Source organism: Manis pentadactyla, chromosome 9, assembly GCF_030020395.1.
Source record: "Manis pentadactyla isolate mManPen7 chromosome 9, mManPen7.hap1, whole genome shotgun sequence".
NCBI classification, from domain to species: domain Eukaryota; kingdom Metazoa; phylum Chordata; class Mammalia; order Pholidota; family Manidae; genus Manis; species Manis pentadactyla.
The window spans coordinates 22,750,258-22,771,794 of record NC_080027.1 but is presented as its reverse complement, the minus strand read 5'-3'; the positions used below and the strand labels follow the sequence as shown (position 1 = coordinate 22,771,794).

The 21,537-nt window shown below is 36.4% G+C and overlaps 1 protein-coding gene across 7 annotated transcripts in view; it reads right to left on the bottom strand.

The window, feature by feature from the left end:
- MRE11 (MRE11 homolog, double strand break repair nuclease) overlaps nucleotides 1-21,537 on the bottom strand; it is a 62,190-nt gene that overhangs the window by 35,304 nt on the left and 5,349 nt on the right. For 5 of the 7 annotated variants that reach the window (XM_057507104.1, XM_036923308.2, XM_036923310.2 and 2 more), the window contains 8 exons: nucleotides 19,333-19,493; nucleotides 18,826-18,913; nucleotides 17,718-17,859; nucleotides 13,818-13,932; nucleotides 10,174-10,359; nucleotides 8,737-8,908; nucleotides 7,282-7,362; nucleotides 3,782-3,908 (listed from right to left, as the gene is read on the bottom strand). In XM_057507104.1, coding sequence (XP_057363087.1) covers nucleotides 3,782-3,908; nucleotides 7,282-7,362; nucleotides 8,737-8,908; nucleotides 10,174-10,359; nucleotides 13,818-13,932; nucleotides 17,718-17,859; nucleotides 18,826-18,913; nucleotides 19,333-19,493 — 1,072 coding nt within the window. Of the gene's footprint in view, nucleotides 1-3,781; nucleotides 3,909-7,277; nucleotides 7,363-8,736; nucleotides 8,909-10,173; nucleotides 10,360-13,817; nucleotides 13,933-17,717; nucleotides 17,860-18,825; nucleotides 18,914-19,332; nucleotides 19,494-21,537 lie in introns of those variants that run through there. The other 2 variants (XM_057507105.1, XM_057507107.1) reach the window with 2 other exon arrangements.

Genomic DNA, 21,537 nt, shown 5'->3' with positions numbered 1-21,537 from the left:
GGACACTAACAAATGGAAACTCATCCCATGCTCGTGGCTAGGAAGAATTAATATCATCAAAATGGCCATCCTGCCCAAAGCAATATACAGATTTGATGTAATCCCTATCAAATTACCAGCAACATTCTTCAATGAACTGGAACAAATAATTCAAAAATTCATATGGAAACACCAAAGACCCCGAATAGCCAAAGCAATCCTGAGAAAGAAGAATAAAGTAGGGGGGATCTCACTCCCCAACTTCAAGCTCTACTATAAAGCCATAGTAATCAAGACAGTTTGGTACTGGCACAAGAACAGAGCCACAGACCAGTAGAACAGACTAGAGACTCCAGACATTAACCCAAACATATATGGTCAATTAATATTTGATAAAGGAGCCATGGACATACAATGGCAAAATGAGAGTCTCTTCAACAGATGGTGCTGGCAAAACTGGACAGCTACATGTAGGAGAATGAAACTGGACCATTGTCTAACCCCATACACAAAAGTAAACTCAAAATGGATCAAAGACCTGAATGTAAGTCATGAAACCATTAAACTCTTGGAAGAAAACATAGGCAAAAACCTCTTAGACATAAACATGAGTGACCTCTTCTTGAACATATCTCCCCGGGCAAGGAAAACAACAGCAAAAATGAATAAGTGGGACTATATTAAGCTGAAAAGCTTCTGTACAGCAAAAGACACCATCAATAGAACAAAAAGGAACCCTACAGTATGGGAGAATATATTTGAAAATGACACATCCGATAAAGGCTTGACGTCCAAAATATATAAAGAGCTCACACGCCTCAACAAACAAAAGTCAAATAATCCAATTAAAAAATGGGCAGAGGAACTGAACAGACAGTTCTCCAAAAAAGAAATACAGATGGCCAACAGATACATGAAAAGATGCTCCACATCACTAATTATCAGAGAAATGCAAATTAAAACTACAATGAGGTATCACTTCACACCAGTAAGGATGGCTACCATCCAAAAGACAAACAGCAAATGTTGGCGAGGCTGTGGAGAAAGGGGAACCCTCCTACACTGCTGGTGGGAATGTAAACTAGTTCAACCATTGTGGAAAGCAGTATGGAGGTTCATCAAAATGCTCAAAACAGACTTACCATTTGACCCAGGAATTGCACTACTAGGAATTTACCCTAAGAACACAGCAACCAAGTTTGAGAAAGACAAATGCACCCCTATGTTTACCGCAGCACTATTTACAATAGCCAAGAATTGGAAACAACCTAAATGTCCATCGGTAGATGAATGCATAAAGATGTGGTACATATACACAATGGAATACTACTCAGCCATAAGAAGAGGGCAAATCCTACCATTTGCAGCAACATGGATGGAGCTGGAGGGTATTATGCTTAGTGAAATAAGCCAAGCGGAGAAAGAGAAATACCAAATGATTTATTTCACTTATCTGTGGAGTATAAGAACAAAGGAAAAACTGAAGGAACAAAACAGCAGCGGAATCACAGGACCCAAGAATGGACTAACAGGTACCAAAGGGAAAGGGACTGGGGAGGATGGGTGGGTAGGGAGGGATAAGGGGGGGGAGAAGTAGGGGGGTATTAAGATTAGCATGCATGGGGGGGTAGGAGAAAAGGGAGGGCTGTACAACACAGAGAAGACAAGTAGTGATTCTACAACATTTAGCTATGCTGATGGACAGTGACTCTAAAGGGATTTATAGCGGGGACCTGGTATAGGGGAGAGCCTAGTAAACATAATATTCTTCATATAAGTATAGACTAAAGATAACAAAAAAAAAAAAAAAAAAAGAAAGAAAAGGGGGATTACTCCATGATAGGATAAAACTAACTTTAAATCAACAATTAATGCATGCTTTAAATATCCTTAATTTTGATCACTGAAAGGGTGTCAGATGATCGGCTATGGAGGTACACTTTTCTGATAATATTCCTTCATCTTAAAAAAAAAAAAAAAAAAGCAGTTCCTGTGTGGTGACCTCCAATGAGTTCTACACAATGGTATAAAGGGCAGATCAAAGTGTGGGCAAAGGGTCTGTTTGTGTTTATACAGAGGATCAAAGCCTAATTTGGCTACCCAGAAAATGAACTAAGATGCGATATGAAGAAGAACTTCCAACATCAGCACTCTCTGGAAGACTCATGCCAGAAGATGATCATCAAAAAACCTTAACAAACATCCAGGCGATGCTGCAGTTGTAGCTGCATTCATCCCACTGGTTCCTGGACTTGCCATTGGAATGAAGAAGGAGATATCTAAGCTGGCCTGTGCATACAGTAAAACAACAAATTTGACTGGATCTACACTGTTGGAACTCAACCAAGAATTAGGAGAAGTGCAAGTTCTAGCGCTCCAAAATCTTACAACTACAGACTATCTACTGTTAAAAGAACATATGAGATGTGAACAGTTCCCAGGAATGGGCTGTTTTAATTTGTCTCATTTCTCTCAGATTGTTCAAGTACAGTTGGACAATATCCATCATATCATAGACAAATTTTCACAAATGCCTAGGGTGCCTAACTGGTTTTCTTGGCCTCACTGGAGATGGCTGGTAATTATAGATCTGCTTTGGTTATGTAACTGTATTTCTATTATGTTAATGTGTGTGTGCAATTTAATTAGTAGTTTAAAACCTATACATGCTTAAATTACTCTACAAGAAGATATATCAAAGAAATAATCAATCTTCCCATGTTTTCTTCCGTCTGCTACCTCTATAGCTTTTCTTCTTCCTTCCTAATTACAATCCTTAAATAGAATTCGTGCCTCATATCGAATTTACCGAGTATCATAATTCCTCCAAGTGCTAAAGATACCTCAAGACAAATGCTGGGCATAGAAGCCACAGGGCATAAATCTGCAAAGAAGTAAAAAACTAACCTTTTCAAACAATATGGCTTCTCTCTCACTTACCAACTTCACATCTCCCTGTATGGCCCCGGAAGATGACTGGTTAGCCAGAGACGGGTAAGATTCCTCAAGGGAGGAACAACCTAAGACAGGCACAGTCGCAGGGGGGCCATCAGGTGAGAAATTGGGGATCAACAGAGGTGAGGCTTAGAACCTCTCCCCACCTGTTTTGAGAGAAATCTTCTGCATCCGTGGATGTTTTATTGCCTTTGTATAGCTTGGATTAACACATAGTCCACAGGCACACACCTGATCATCTACATTTGCTCTCTTACAACACTAAACTAAGTTTTCTACCTTTACCTTACATCTACCTACCACTTCAGCATTTTATTAAAAAAAATAATAATAATAAAGGGAGAAATGTGGGATCCACATATAAATCAAGTATAAAAATCAAACGAATATTCATATTTGACCTGACTGTTTATAGTTCATAATGCGTGATCAAAACCGAAAGTTTCTGTGATGACTGCCCTTGCACTGTTCACCATGTAACAACTTATTCACTATGTAAGAATTTGTTCACCATGTAAGAACTTGTTCGTTGTACTTTAGAAGATTGGAGACTGTTGAGAATTAGGCTTGGGGTTGATTAATGATTGTGCATTGAGTCCCCTATACAGAATTTTATTGTTGTTAACAACCATTTGATCAATAAATATAAGATATGCCCTCTCAAAAAACACACACACACACACACACACACACACACAAATGATTTATCTTATTTTTAGAAGAGATTCAATTATTCCAACTGTCAGTTTATTTGTCTAAGATACTAGAATCATACTAAAACATTTTCATTATAATTTTTTTTAGTAAACCCTATAAGATCATTTTTTAATTTGTAAAAATAACTTACCCGTGCTTTCCTTCTGTTCTCTATGCCTGAAAAAATAGATGACATCTTTTGGATTAGCTACCCGATCCACAAATTTCTGGCTGAAACGATGAATGTTGAAAGGTTCAAAACCTCCACTATAGTCCACCTGGAAATAAAAAATAAACTGTGAAGTCTGAGAAACAACCGTTTACCAATTTCAGTATTTATGCACAAAACCTTTAAGAAAATTATGTTCCACAATTTGTGCTGTAGATCATGATGGTGTTATACCATTTATTCTGAGAATGTAAAGCTTCAAAGGTTTATAAATACTTTGTGAAACATTTGATGGAATCAAGATACAGCAAAAACTTCCCCAAGGTCAGAATGATTATATCTCCCCCATGATAACTAATAATCTAGGCACCAGGAATACCATCTGAAGAGGGGGTAGAATTCCTAAACAAATTTTTTAACTTTCAAAACAAAGAAAATTTTACACCATAATAAAGTGCCAGCCCTGGATGCATTAGTTCACTGATCTACCATCTTAGGAATAAGCTTTCACAGTGGAAAAGAAAAAAATGCCAGGAAATCCATGTAGGAAAATAATCAAATCTGTGAGATTTGATTAATGATTACCTTATAAGCACAGTACTAACAATCACTCTTAAGACATGCTCTTTTCTAAAGAAGACTATAGTGCTACAAAGACTTTAACAAAGAAAAATACTGTGTTTCTTTTTAAGAGACATAATAGTTTTCTTAAACTAGCTGTTCTCAAGTGTGCTTTGGGAACAAACATCATACCATGGCACTGGCTGATACAGACTATTCCCTAACCACCCAACTCATACTCTTTATCATCACACTCAGCACTGGCTTGCATTTTGTTCAATTATTAGCTGTTTTTTAGGTCTCTCCTCTCACCTTCACCTCTCGTAAGCTCAAGTTCAAAACCTCATCTGATTTATCACCATTGTATCTCCCTGCGTGCAGAACAGAAGGTACTCAATGAATGTTCTTTCACCTGATCAAAAAATTACTGAGTGTCCTCTACTTGATACAATGTTTTTTTGGAATATTACTTACATGAAAATATCTGTTCTTTCCTTTGAAATTTACTGTGTCTAGGAAAAAGAATGCCAATTCTCTTAACAATTTATTTATATCTGGTTGGTTCTAGTGAGATTAGGCAGACATATATGAAAACATGGGATCTTCTGCACTGATAAAGAGAATGAGATGGTTCCCTCAAAGCAACTATGTATTCGCTAAGCCATCTCTACAGCTGCTCTGTTAGGAAATGCTAAATGCTCAAGCTATAGGGTCTTCTCAAAACTCTTTAGATGTTTTAACAATTATACTCCAGTCTAGCTTAGTATGTAATTTTCTGCTCCTAAGGGTCACAAAACTCATTCATTAAGCAAACTTTATTGAGCATCCACAATGTGTTAGGTACTCTGCTAAGGGCCAACAATCACAAATAAAACATAATCTTGGCTTTCAAGAAATTCATAAGCTGACTGGGAAAACAAACATGTTAATAGACAATTGCCAGCAGAATGCGAATGGTGCTATGAAAAGTATGTTGCTCCAAGCAGACTGAGGACACAAAAGAAGCTTGACTCTGAAGGGAAGTCAAGAAAGGCTTCTTTGAGGAGGGGAAGCTGTAAGTGGATGCAAAGAGAAATAAACTCCACAGAGCAGATCAGCCTGGGCAACGATGCAAAAGAATGAAATAAACTCCACTGGGCCCAGGGAACTTAACTTTTAGTCCAATACCACTAGAGCCTAGGAGGTCCTGACAGAAACAGGAGGTAGAAGCCAAAGAGATTGGTTTAGACCAGGTCACATAAACCTCTGAATGGCATGGAAGAGTTTAGACTTGTTCCTATTAGTGCTAAGGGACCATTAAAAAAACGCATGTAAGATTGTGTTTTACAAAGATGATTTTGGCATCAGTGGATAGGCTAGAGGTGGGGAGAGGGGAAAACGGGAGGTAGAGTCAGGTAGGAAGTTGCATCTATAGCCCAGGTAAGATAATTAAGGTTCAACTATAGCAATGGCAGTGGGATAAAGAGAAACTTACTATTAGAATATTTACTGTGCACCAGGTCCTATTTAATTCATTGAAATGTAAATTTATGCACTGCAGACCAAAGGACAAGAGACCAAGTTGCTCAAGGTCATACAGCTAGTGGCAGAGCCAGAACCAAACCCAGGCACTGTGGCTCTATGCTGTACTCTTTACCACACTCTAGGGCTTCTCAATTTTAATGTGCATACAAATCTTCTGGGATCTTGTTCCAATGCACATCAGAGGGTTTGATGTAGGGCCTGAGATTCTGCATTTTAAAGAATTTCCCAGACGATGCCAAAGCTGATGGCTTGAGGACCACACTTCTTGAGTACCAGGCTTCGGGAGGTCTCTTGGACCTAAACAAGGCGGCTTGAGGTGGACATAAAAATTTGGGAGTCATCACTCCACAGGTGATCATTAAAGCTATATGTCTAGACTGCAAAGGGGGCTAACTAAGAGATAGGAGAGGGGACAAACATAACTTGAGGGAGAGAATGCCAACGAGTGATTCAGTAGGATGAAAAAAGTCTGCTGGACTTGACAACTGAAGGCCATCTTTTCCACCTGAGATCATGGGGTCAGAGAGCCTTCATCATAGTGGACTGAGGGACAGAATGACAGATGAGCAGGACAGGATACATATATTGAGTGGTTTGGATGAAAATAAGAAAGACAGAGTAAGAGCTAGGAGAAGGAAAGGAAACGGGGGCAAAAGAGGTCTCCTGTTACTTGTGTATTTATAATCATGATGGAAAATATAAGCCAGTTTATAGGCAGAGGAACTACTTCCACTTCTTGGATTAATACTCTCAAATACTTATTAATTCTTTCAACATATTTATCAAGCATTTGCTATATGCCAGGAACTGTTCTGGGATCTTTGGAAACATTAGTAAACAAAATTCACAAAGTTCCATGCTTTCATGGAACTTAGTTTTGTAGCTGAGGATAAATAATAAACAAAAGAAATTATATATAGTAGGTTAAGAGGATGTGTCCCTGGGGAAAAAAAAAAAGGACAAGTAGAGGCGGGTAAATGAAATCAGGCTTGTTGGAGAGAAGATATGGGGCCGCAATCTTCCTTAGGGCGGGGCTTCACAGTAGGAGGTGAGTATGTGTGCAAGAAGGAGGTGAGTGCCTCTGATATGTCTGAGGAACTGCATGAACGCAGGTCACTGGAACGGAGCGAGAGGAGAGCGAGCAGGGAAAGTCATAGTCAGAGAGCCAACCTATTAAATGTAACAACACACTGTTTAGAAAAGAAGAAAAATAAGGAAAAATATTACACCCATCAGAATCCAACCATGGTTAGATCAAGTCCTTACAGGTTTAGTATTCTTGCCCCCAGTAGTAGTTGCTCTTGTACTCTTACTACTTTTCAAAAAAAATTCACGTAAACTGTATAATACTATCCTCTGAAAACCTATAGAGTCTAATGTATCTAAATAGGACTTACTCGCAGTCGTATAAGAGGCTTCTCTGGCTGTCGAGTATTTCCCAGACGTTCCCGTTCAGCATTTTCAAGCATTTCTTCAATCTCAAAACAAAAATACTATCATGACTTGGGGGAAAGGAACTACTGACCCCTAGTGGGTACTGGATGTAGAGGATATCATTAAAATACTACAATGCACAGAACAACCTTGCACAACAAAGAACTACACAGGCTAAAATAATTGTGCCAAGGTGGACAGACCCTTGGCTCCTGACCCAGGTCTGCCCATCAGTTCATTTCCCAGCTCCCTGGTTTTGGAGACTGGGTTTAGGGAAAGTACATGACTCGGTTCAGTGAAAGTGCTAGGGGTTTATCTGGAACCCCTGGGGAAAATGATTCTCTCAGCTAAAAGGAAAACCTAAGTTTGTGGGCCACCATAGAAAAATGCCTTCCTTCCTCATAGCGATGCTTAAGACAGAACCATCAGAGCAGGTGACATGGGACTAGACACAAAAACAGACAAGAGACCTGCAGTCTTAATTGAGTCTCTGGATCTAGTCATCTTGAACCCAGCACACTCATAAAAGCTTTTCAGTTATATGAGTTACATGTTGCTAGTAAAGATGTGACACTAGGCATGTTATTTAATCTAAGGTTCAGCTGTTCGTTCTACAAAATGTGGATGGTAGAATCTATTCACCAATGTTACAGCATTGAGAGGATTAAATGCAAAATGGTATCAATGGTACCCAGAATATACAAGCAGTCAATAAACATCAGTGATAATAACTTTCATTATTCCTGCCTCATACGATTTTTTTATAAGAATAAAATGCAAAGCAGAAGTGCTAGCACAGTCAGAACTGAGCAAATGCCCACAACTGATGTTATTAAGCTGTCAACTTACAAATTTTTAATGCATTTCCCCAACTTCAGTAATGGCTCTATAATTTCTGCAGAGGTTTAGGGGTGGCAATTTGCATGCAAGGGCAGGTATGGGACTTAGGCTAACACTAAGAGGTGTATGGCAAAAACATTTTAAGATTTAATTTGGGGTAGCTTTTAGGATGGAAGGGATGCCTGATGGAGATTCTCCTCATCCACCAGAGTACCCTCCAATCCCCTAGTCAAAGCAATCTTACCATCTGCTTTCATAAATAGAATGAACAAATTATCCAATCAGGATAAAAAGAGAGAAAAGATTATGTATATGTTTTTCAGAAGGAAGAAAGGAACTGGGAGAAGGGCTTAATTAAGCAAAGTTTCTACTACATATAACATTTCTCCATCTCCAAGATTTAAAAAACAAACAAACTTTGATACAACTAAACTCATTCAATGAACAACAGAGGTTCCTTACAGGCCTCATGAGAACGTGACAGATCTGACTTCCCTCTGCTCTACTGAAGTATTTAATTCAACGTAAAGAACCTCTCAACTAGGCAAATCTCATTGACCTTGATCTAGAAGAATCACCTTCTCCAAACAGAAGCTTTGAATGGCTTGGGTTACTTTAGGGTTATCTGGGTTAAAAATGTCTGGATGATCAGCCAGAACAATATCTTCCATAAAGAACTGCCGCACCGTGTGAAGAGGAATTTTCTGCATATTCATCTTCCTTCCTTTGATACGCAGCAAACCAACATGTCTGGAGTGGGGAGGGAAACATAAAACTTAGTTACACTGTTGATTTCTCCAGGAAAATGCATCAGAACAATTTTCATTTTCCACAAAGCATTTCTTCATAAAATCATACTCTTAAGAAATATTTTAAGCAATTTAATCTTAATGCTATATCACAGGAAAAAAGAAACATTCTTTTTCCCCAGAATAAAATCCACTCATCCATCACTTTTTCTTTCTGAACAAATATAGTTTAGTGAGGGAAGACAGATGTATGATAAGCATAAAAATGTTATCAGGACTATGATTGTATACATAGTACAGCTGATCCTTGAACATAGGTTTAAACTGTGGGTCCTCATATCCAGATTTTTTCAATAAATATATTCAAAAAGTTTTTGGAGATTTGTGAGTTTGAAAAAACATTTTCTTTCTCTAGATATTTTATTAAGAATACATGTATATAAATACATATAACTTACAAAGTATGTTTTAATCAACTGTATATGTTATGAGTAAGGCTTCTGGTCAACAGTAGGTTATTAGTAGTTAAATTTTTGGGGTGTCAAAAGTCATACATGGTTATCAAAGGCATGGGGGTGGTCAGTGCCCCTAACTGTATGAATTATCGAAGAGTTCTCAATTGTTGTTCAAGGTTCAATTAAAACACAAGTTGTTAGTTTTTTTTAACACGTGTATATATATATATATATATACACACACATACATGAAATAAAGTAGCAGTAGAACTAGGAAGACAAAACCAACAAACTGAAATCCTACTACCATATTTTTTAAACCTATTATTATCATCGTAACAATTAGAATCTGAGTGGCTCAAAGGACAAAACCCATTATAAAAACTGAGTTTCATCAGTATTATTACATCACATAATTCCCCTAAAGAATTAAAAGAAATGAGATATGTTGTAATATTGCATTTATAACCAGAACAATCTTAATTAAATGTCTTTAGTTAAATCTGTTTATAAATGGACTTTGTGAATTTGGTAATCATAATCCATAGTACTCTAACTTGAAATTTAATTATAGTAAAAATGTTAGCTTTGAATTTGCCTAATAGCAGCAAAATCATTAACACCACTGGGATGCTCCTGTTGAAAAAGCTTAAAATCTGAGAAAATAGTAAGACAATATAGAATGATCAATCTTCATAAATAAATCTATCATATAAACAACAATACCGTCTGTACCTTGAACCTATGGGATGATTAGATTATTATAACAACTTTTTAAAAAATTGTTTTGGAAAATATACCAACTACTCACTTCTTTACAGATTCTCCTGGGGAAAGAGAAGTGACCACTGAACTTCCAGGTTGTGATACATAAAAGAGTTGCTGCTCATTTTTGGTTGGAGCTATTTTACATTCATGTTCATGGCCCCAGATTACAAGATCAATGAAGTCATCCAAAAATTGTTCTGGAATGAAGTTAGTATTTCCATGTTTACTCCTATACCAAGATTTAAAAAAATAAATCGCATAAATATCCAGAGAGAGAAAAAAAATTCATATTAAGTAAGTCAGTGCAGATCTTCCTCCACTCATTGAAGATTTATTACATCCCTTCTATGTGCCAGAAGTTACTCAAGGGATTGGGGATGCAAACATAGTATCTAATTTCTGCCCTTTAAAGGGTTTGCAAACTTGCAGACCACAGACAAATAGGAGCACCAAAAGAGAAAGCAATCAATTCTACCTTTAGAGACAGATCACAAAAAACTTTACAGAGGAGTGACTCCCCCTATGGCAAAGTCAGAAAAGCATGACCTCTATCAAATAGTAAAAGCCTGTATACTGGTCTGATTAGTTAATCCCCAAAAAGAATACAGAAAATTAAAGTGAGTTAAGTCTAAATTTTGTAGAATAAAAACAAATTTCTAAATACGTCTGGTCATTTTTTAACATCTATTCTGTTTACTGATTATAACAGGAATAAGAACGTCAGTCTTACATAAAAGAGTATTTAATATTAAATAAAATATTGTATTGTATGAATAAATGACTTGCAAACTCTGGCTTTTACCTCAATTACTTGTAATTATTAAAAGATATGTGAAAACCCAAAGGCAGGAAAGACAAGGAGGAAAATCTTTCCTTAACACTGACTTAACATTCATGAGAATTTAAGTAAGTATTCAAATACTTCAATCTACCACCCCTTAAGGTAAATTGATACTCATTCATTCAGTAAACATTTACCGTCTATGTGCCAAGTGTCCCAGTCTTTTTCTGGATACTGAAAACACAACAGTGAACAAAGTCCTTGCTCTAGTGAGGTAAACAAGCAATAATACAACATGTGTATGTTTATGTATGTGTACTGATAAGTGCAGTAAAGAAAAGCAAAAAATGACATGGATGGAGGTGCTACTATACACAGTGTGGTCAGGAAAGGCCTCTCTGACAGATGACAAATGAGCACAGAACAGAGATAAGAGATGAAGCATGCACAGGAAGAAAATAGATAAGGAATGAGCAGATAGCAAAGGTGTTCAGTAAGTTCAAGACCAGCAAGGTCAGGATGGCTGAGAAGGATAAATGCAGGGAAGAGCAGGAAGTGAAATCAGAGAAGCAGCTGGTTCATGTATCTAGGAATATTTTTATGTAAAAGACATGTTTCTAGGATATGATATTATCACAATCACTGAAGAAACACAAGAGTAACTCGAATACGTGTTGCCATTGTGCCTTCATGGTACACTGACTCTTTGATGGAAGAGGGAAGATTATGCTGATAGGATGATGCTGACTTGTGACCTAGAAGTTATCAAAACATCCTTATGGGAATATTTTACATGACAAAGTCCTCTTCTGCTTCAGAGTCTACTTTTTCTGAAGCAAGAGAAAGAAACTTGTCTTTCACAGAACCAACAGGAAATAAAGTAAAAGGCTCAAGAATTCTCATTCAAAATGAGAAAACCTGTCTTTCATAAGTCCCTGTAAGCAGTAACAAAGGGAAGGATGCAGAGGGTATAAATGAACTAACAGTATTACAAAATAATTACACAATCAGTGGAGAGGGTGGAGGGGAAAGGGGGCTGACCTAAGTTTGGAAAATGGTGTTTTAACTGGATATGATAAGGCTGAAGACTAATATAGCTTAAACAAACACTGTACACTAGTTGGCAAATTTGCTTCACACAGGGGTACTGGTCAGCAATTTAAAAATTACTCTGTACAAGTAAATACATTGTTAGATAATATGATCCAGGTTAGAGAAAGAAGTCACAATTAAGGAAAGGGAGAAACAAAAACAAACCTGGAGGGCTGGATTGGAATCACTATGAGCTCATGCTTGTTTGTTAGTTTTTTTTAACACATGTACAGATACAGAAATGTGAATGCATATGTTAGAATGTATGTATACACATATATTTTGTAAACTCTGATCATGGAGGGCTAAGAGAGTCCCAGTAGCAACAAGCACATCTAGTGGCCATATCTGGGTTTCCAAGAAAAGTAATCAGGGCTCCTTGGAGAAGTGCTGGATTCCAGCGCTGATGCAGATAAATATAAGATGGGCCTGGAGCATCTTGTGGTACTAGCAAGTTAAGGACATGCTCAGAACCAAAAAATAAAAGGGTACATTGAAAGGACACAGAAGCCAATATAAAAAAGCTCCCATGGCCAAAGCTGGAACAATTGAGCAACAACAAAAAAAACTGATAGTACTGAATTATAACTTAAAAGAATAAAGTAAATATTCTTGAGTCCATAATAACCTAAATAAATAAATGGATGAATAAATAATTTGTAAGGACATATCTCCCTTACAGTAGAATTTCAATTAATAAATGCAGAAAGAATAAGGGAAACAAACAAAAAAATCACAGTTAAAACACAAGTGTTAATTGTTGAAAACAAAATTTACTGATGTCTAACATTAGTGAGAAAAGTTTAAGGTGAAACAGGATATTCACATAGTCTCAAAGCATTGTTCCCAAGTAATTATTAATTATAAAGTAGAAAATGGAACCTTTACAGTGGAGAAACCAGACTATTCTGCATTCAAAAAATCTGTTCAATAAATAATAAATTAGGTAATCAGGCTCAAATCCCTTTGGATTCTTCCTTAATAACTTCTCAGGTTTGTCTCTTCCCTACCATTGTCACTGCCATCACTGTCATCAGCTCACACCTTTTTCCTGTGGTGATCCCCTAATAAATCTTGCATCTTCAAGTCTTCCTTTCAATCAATCCTGCAGCCTACCTATAGATTAAACTTCCTAAAGATACAAACAACTGAGAGCTGATCCAGCTATATTAAATATTCATATATGCATCAGGAGATGTGTATAAGAATGTTCATAACAAAAATGTTTAAAAAAGCAAATCTGAAAATAAAAAACCAACAGGAGAAAAGTCTAACTGTATACATCAGTGAAAATGAATTACACTTACAAGCATCAAAATGGATGAATCTTAGTAATATAACATTGAACTTATATAATAAGCCAGCTGCCAAACATACAGCATGGTTCCAGTTAAACCAAAACTAAATAAAATACTCATTATGGATATATATGTGATTAAACAATAAAGAAAAGCAATGGACTGATGAAATAAAAACTGAAGACAGTGCTGCTCTCTGGGGTGTGTGGAAAGAGATGGGCTCTGGGAAGGGCATGGGGTAATGTACTGGTTATGTACCACTTCTTTGCTGAATTTAGGAGTGTTCATCTTATGGTTATTCTTATATCTTATCCATACGCTGTAAATTTTCTTTTAATAGTATGAATGTACATTGAAAACAGTTTCAAAATGCAGTGACACAAAGCATATCTAAGTTCTATCTGATCCTGCACTGACAACTTTCAAAGAGGAACATATGAATGAAATACTTAAGTTTGGAAAGAGATTTGGGGAACCTCAATACGTGACTCAAAAATTTTCAGAGAATACTTTTACCTGTTCTGATGAATCACAAACAGGTTAAACCAAGAGTTCTCATCTTCTTTTGGCCTCAACATTGATACTTTTTTATTGACAAACATTCGATAGAGCCTCTCATCTGGAATGGACCCTGAAATGGACATTATATTATTTTAAACCTGTTTTCTTACTTCATTTTAAAAAATGTTTAGGTTTTACTTCTAAATTATGTGCTTCTCTGAGTATTTCATATTTCCAAAGAAGAAATACAAAACGGCCAACAGATATAGGTACTTCTCTACACCCTGTTAGAGATATATTTGAAATCTGGAATCATTATTTACAAATGAGTATGTTCCAGGTTCTTGCATGACAGCTGCTGAGCAGCTGCTGCACCCAAAGAATGTTGATCATATCAAGCATATATACTTTCAAAATCTGGGAAATGTTGAATAAACACTTGAGTTTTTTTCTATGTTTAAATTCTTATTAAAATTTCTAATAATGTTTTCATTATCCTTTTATTATAAGTATATATGTAATTTGTATCTAACATATTGTATGTGTTATAAAATACACAGAAAGATATTAAAAGGATGAGATGAAAAATAAATGTATTTAAAAATAATCTCACATATTTTAAAAAATAAAAACACTGTGCTTTTTAATAACTTAATGACTTTTAAATAATTCTTTCCACACCCAAAAGGATCACTTAAGTCTAGTGGAGGAGGCCAACAAAAACATATTAAAAATTTAAATACCATAAAAGGGGAAAAAGTCAGCATTCTAAGATGGGGACATCAGTGGGGGAAAAGGTTGCTGCTTCATGTAGTGACTGGGGAACCCCTTGGAAGAAAAGCCAACAATGCAGGAGTATGAGAGCTGGCAGAGGTCTAGCTTCTACAGAGAACTCCTTGAACGTGGCCAGCGGACTAGATGGTGGAATGCAGAACATATAACTGGGCACAACAAAGTCAAAGCACACAAAGTCCAGGGACTTGGACGACTGCTCTGCTTCAGTGTTGAAGCACTGAGAACACTGACATAAATTAAAAGTAGATAGATACAATATTTGAGGGAGGAGAGGGCAGTTTAGCCAGCTGGCAAGTAGCTCCAAAGGCTACAGTGTTTGCAGGCAGGAAAGGAAGTGGCAGCAGAGAGCAAGGAGAACAGGGCAGCTGTCACCCCTCCTGCCCTTAAGCCCCTAAGAGGCCACGAGGGAGCTGTGCAGGACACAGCCACCTCAGGGGCCAGCTGGTTTTACTGAAGGTCAGACAGAAGAGTCACCATTCAGAGAAGAAACTGATGATAGGAGAGGATATGCTAACTATAAAAGAGTTCTAGAGTGTACAGAGAAGGGCTGGGGCGAGCGGGGCTGGATGGAAGAGGTAAGAGTCCAGTTAAGGAAAGGAGAACAAGGTGAGGTGAGAGTTTGGGAGAAACTGGAGACAGAAGTGGTGTGTGTCTGGCGGTGACTAAAGGAAGCATTATCAGTTATGACCCCTAACATTAGAGTGATTAAAATGCCTTTTAGTAGCTTTTTTAAAAAACGTGTTTTAGACTATATCAAACTAAAAAAGGTTCCATACAGCAAAGGATACCATCAGTAGAACAAAAAGGCATCCTACCTACAATATGGGAGAATATATTCATAAATGACATATCTGATAAGGAGTTGACACCCAAAATATATAAAAGCTTACACACCTCAAAAAACAAAAAGCAAATAAGCCAATTTAAAAATGGGCAGAGGATCTGAACAGACACTTCTCCAAAAAAGAAATTCAGGTGGCCAACAGGCACATGAAAAGTTGCTCCACATCGCTAATCATCAGAGAAATGCAAATTAAAACCACAATGAGATATCACCTCACACCAGTTAGGATGACCACAATCCAAAAGACAAACAACAAATGTTGGCAAGGATGTGGAGAAAGGGGAACCCTCCTACACTGCTCATGGGAATGTAAATTAGTTCAACCATTGTGGAAAGCAGTATGGAGGTTCCTCAAAAAACTAAAAATAGAAATACCATTTGACCCAGGAATTCACTCCTAGGAATTTACCCTAAGAATGCAGGAGCCCAGTTTCAAAAAGATAGATGCACCCCTATGTTTACCGCAGCACTATTTACAATAGCCAAGAAATGGAGGCAACCTAAGTGTCCATCAGTAGATGAATGGATAAAGAAGATGTGGTACATATACACAATGGATTATTATTCAGCCATAAGATGAAAACAAATTCTACCATTTGCAACAACATGGATGGAGCTAGAGGGTATTATGCCCAGTGAAATAAGCCAGGCAGAGAAGGCTAAGTAGCAAATGATTTCACTCACCTGTGGAGTATAAGAACAAAGAAAAAACTGAAGGAACAAAACAGCAGCAGACTCACAGAACCCAAGAATGGACTATGAGTTACCAAAGGGAAAGGGACTGGGGAGGATGGGTGGGAAGGGAGGGATAAGGGGAAAAAAGGGGCATTACAATTAGCACACATAATGTAGTGGGGGGGGGCATAGGGAAGGCAATATAACACAGAGAAGACAAGTAATGATTCTACAGCATCTTACTACACTGATGGACAGTGACTGTAATGGGGTATGTGGTGGAGACTTGATAATGGGGGAGTCTAGTAACCATAATGTTGCTCATGTAATTGTACATTAATGATACCAAAATTAAAAAAAAACAAAAAACCTGTTTTACTTCCTGCTCTATCACCTGCAAAATTAAACACAGTATCTTGATTCCATTTTCCACATCTATAAAATATAATTATGATCTCTATTTGTTAGATAAATTATGAAAACTGGACAAAGACTATAAGCTCCCTAGACAAAGTATTTAAATAAACCATCCATCATAATTATTCTCTTAAAAACATAGACAAAGAAAATTTATGTAAATAAGATTTTCTATGGCTTCTATTATATTGCATTAGTCAAAGAATAATAAAAGTGATGTTGAGGCTACAGTGTTAAATATTTTTTCCAATTTTTCTCATGGTACTTCAAGGCTGATTTAACATGGAATGTAATTTTTGTAATACTCTATACACAACAGAAACAATACTGCTATTACATTCATAAAACAAATACCAAGCTGCACTCAATCCAAGAAAACACAAGAAACAGACTTTTAATGCACTCTAAAAATAGTCTCTGATCTTTCATCCATATGGAATAAGGCACAGCAAATGGACTTTTACCTATTGGACACTAAATAAATTAAAGATAGTGAAACTGATAGACAAATTTTTTTAGCATTACAGATGACAGCTCTAGACTAATACTGTCTAATGGAAATATAACTGAACCACTAAAGCAGGCCAAATATATTATCTAAAATTTTCTTGTAGCCTCATTAAAACAAGTAAAAAGAAGAAACAGGTGAAATTAATTTTATTTAGCCCAACATATTAATAAGGTATTTTATAGTTTTTTATAAATCTTTGAAATCCAAGGTGTATTTTATACTCATGGAATACATTTCTCAATTCAGATTAGCCACATTTCAAGTGTTGAATATCTACATGAGGCTAGTGGTTACCATACTGGGCAGTGAAACTTTGGACCTTTCAAAGACTTCCAAGCTATCAAAATGCAGTTCTACAAATTATTCTGTAATTCTAATGCTCAGGATTCTGTACCTGAGTCAAAAAGAAAGAAAAAACAAACAACGAACAGATACTAAAGGAAAATATTTTTTCACCAAAACTGCTATTAAAAATAAGTATGAAAGGTTGTTGGTCCTTATTAAATACTAAAAAATTTTTACCAGAATCTTCTACCATTTTTTATAACCACCTATAAGGAATAATTAGATTTGCCTTTTCCAAAGCAAGAAAAATAACTCCAGAATGTGATTTCACAATTGCTTAAACAATTAAATATTTATTGACATGAATAGTAAAATAAAACCATCTTACCTAAGCCATATAGAGCCATTTTTGTGCTTCCTTTTTGGAGCAAAACAGGACTTATGTCTATCTTCTCCACAGACATTGAACGTCCAAAGTGATTTACAAATCCAGCACAACTTAAAATATCCAGGGCACAGAGTGCATCTGCCTGTGCAAAATATTTCCAAAAAATATTAATGTGTATATAAAAGTACATCATCTGCATTTCATATTATTACCTATTAAAAGTATATCCCATATACTAGTTACAAAAATATACATTAGGATAGTCAAAACAAAATTACAATAGTAAAAGTATTTGCTACCTTTTTTCAATTAAAAATGACCTACTCAACAGGAACCAAATGCTAAAAGCAAAATACATGTTTCATCAAAACTTAACATGTCTTAGTGTAGCACAGAGAAGACAAGTAGTGACTCTGTGGCATCTTACTACAGCGATGGACAGTGACTGCAATGGGGCACGGGGAGGACTCAATAATATGGGTGAATGTAGTAACCACATTGTTTCTCATGTGAAACCTTCATAAGAGTGTATATCAATAATAACTTAATAAAAAACATTGTTAAAAAAAAACAAAAAACTTATCATGTCTTGGCCACTGAAAAAAACCAGCCATGAAATAAGTGCCTTGTAATATCAAGGAGAACTGTTAAGACATTGAAAAAAAGGATAACTAGTGATTTATAGTATTAGTGACCAGATAAAAAGACATTTTGAGTTTAAGACCTCTATTATTATGTCCATATAAAACAAATAAAGTAATAAGATGATCTAATTTATATTTAAAACTGTTCATGAAACAATCATTTCCTACAGGTGAGATTTTAAGAAATAAGAGATACAAAATCACATGGTTAACTGTAAAGCATGATACAAATGTTATATGTTTATTACTACTCCTGGTTACTCACATACCAACTATTCCTCCATACTTTTAAAAAATTATCTAAAAAGCAGTATAAAAGCTTATAAGAGTGATAAAAAGTCAGTTTGAGTTTTTGACTCAGTTTGGCTAAAAGTTGCTGGAAAGGAAGAGAAGAATGCTTTCCACTGATAAACTAAACTGATCATCTCTAAAATTTCAACAAAATGTAGGAATCCAGCAATTACCCCTGTGGGATCATCATGATTGCCATGAATACTAAACACCGGAATCGAAATGTTGAGATTGCCATCCTGGTAGTTCACCCATGGAAACCTTAAAAAAAAAAAAAGTTTATCAAAGTTTCTGTAAAAGATGAAAGTTGTTTTCCCCAATATCTATTTCCAAAAAATTAATGCAGTTATAGGCAAACTGGGTGATCTAAGCTAACAAACTTCTACTAGTTGGGAGCTTTAAAACATTAAAAGCATAGGCAACAATTCATTTCAATTCAAGCTGAAATTATCTCAAAGTACCACACTTTAAAGAAAACACTGCAATATGTGAACCCTGAGAATTATGAGTGGTGTATCTCATTAATGGGAAGTTAATAAGCTTTCAAATTTTTAAAAGGCTTTTGTAAGGCTTTTATTTGTAGAAGGGGGAGGGGTAAAACATATTCCCTTTGGGATCCAAATGATTTAAAATCCCAGCTCTCACTCACTACATTCACGTAAGTACTTAAATATACTTACTTACTAAAACCAAAGTTGACTGACTGATCGCTGATAATTTCAAACTGTACAGGACGATCACCCATGCAGTATTTTCTTAATAACTCGAGGCAGGTATGTAATGTTTTTCTTGAGGGCTTATTTTCATGAAAAAGATCACCACCTAACAAAATAAAATCCACCTAATCCACAGAAAATAGTGCAAAAATTAGTAGGTTTTATAGGTAAAAAATTTAAGACTATAGATGAAAAAGGTAGAAAAAACTCATAAAAGATACTATCATGTATGGAGATTTAAAATTTAATATTTCATTTATTCAAAGGGCCTTCCAGTGTGGTGATTAACCTGACTCCAACTTAGATTTCTAGCCTAACTTAAAAAAAAGACCATTTTCAAATTACTCCACCAAGTCTCTGACTCACGCAAGTGCTATTTTTTTATTATTCCATCCAAACATAAATTTAGCACTTGTAAGAATACCTATGGAAAAGACAGCCAATTCAACCCAAATTATTCATTCAAGTAATTCAGTAATTATTTAGACTTTCTATAGGTGCTGGCAGTTAAGGAACTAGCAGTCTATAAAATAGATCCTTGTCCTCATTATACACTAGCAACTTGCAATACCCTGTAGTGGGCCATAAGGATACACTAATGAATAAAATACCATCCCTATCCTAAACATGTCCAAAATCTAATGGAAGAGACAAGCTAGTACGCATCTAAACACAAGCCAGACTCTGACATGCACTCAAATGGATATGTAAACAAACAAGGAGCAGAGACGGCATTACAATTAATTCTGAGGGGGGAAATTCATCCGGGGACAGGGAGTCTGGGAAGGATGTGCTAATGTGGTGGCATTTGAGTTGCACTGTAAAGGATAAATGAGCTTTTGAGGAACAGCATTCTAGGAACAACCAGAGAAGATGGAAATCACACAGAAAAAAAGTCCAACACATGCTTTCAAGAAGTGTACAATCTGCCTAAAGAAAGTCCATTAAGTACTTCATTACGCAGAAAGAACCCAGCAGCACAGACCACCGTGGGCTGCAGTAGTGGAGGCAGCAACCATGGCATGTGGGTTATTGGGAGCTGAAGACCCAGCAGACTCAGGAGGAGCCTTTTACTTCTCCTTTAATTGCCTAAAACAATTTAGACAGGGGCTTATCCCAGGAACAGAGCTATTACCAGAGAAAGCTCCCTGTCAGGAAGATTCATGTGCATGGCAAGGCAAACATCCGTGTACTAACTGCTCTTCCCCGTCTTCCTTGAGCTCTATTCCTCCCCTCAGGCATCTCAGGCCCCTATCCCTTCTTACTTGAGGATGACATACAAGCCTCAATTACCTGACTGCCAGAGAGTTTTACCTTCCATGGGGCTTCCATAAACACAAAATTAGTTTTCCTCCTGTTAATCTCTCTATATCAATTTAATTATTAGACCACTCAAAGAACACAAAAGGGAAGAAAGAAAGTTTTCCACACATATAGTAGTCAGAGAAGATTTAATAAAAGTGTGGCGTTAAAGCTAGGTCTTCAAAAATGAACATAATTTGAACACAGGAAGAAAATGATCATAAAGGCATAGAAGAAACAAAACAAAAACAACAAAGCAATCAAATAAAAAACATTCATAATGGGAAGGAGGAGGGGGGATTAGTTGTTTAAATGGTACAGTTTCAGTTTTGTAAGATGCAAAGTGTTTTAGAGCTTGATTACACAACGTGAATGTGCTCAACAACGCAAAAGTATACACTTAAAAATGGCTAGGAGAGTAAATTTTATGTTTTGTGTATTTTACCAGATGTAAAAATTTAAAAAAAAAAGTTTTTTTTAACTTGCTGGTAACTCCAGGGAACCATGAGGCTCCAGGGAACCTTGAAAAGGATGTAATTTGTCTCTTGTTATTCTGCCAAAATGAATCTAATCATGAAGAAATGTCAGACAGATCCACTGAGGAATACGTCATAAAACATCTAGACTGTACTCTTCAAAAATGTCAAGGTCATGAAAGATAAAGGCAGACTGAGGAAATGTAGCAGCTTACAAGACACCAAAGAGACATGACAACTAAATGCAAAATGTGATCCTAGACTGGGACCTGACACCACCCACCTGCCCCCGAACTGCTGTAACAGACATTACTGAGACCATTGGCAACATCCTAAAATTACATAACAGTACGAATCAATATTAATTTTCTGGTTTTCCTAAGTGCACTGT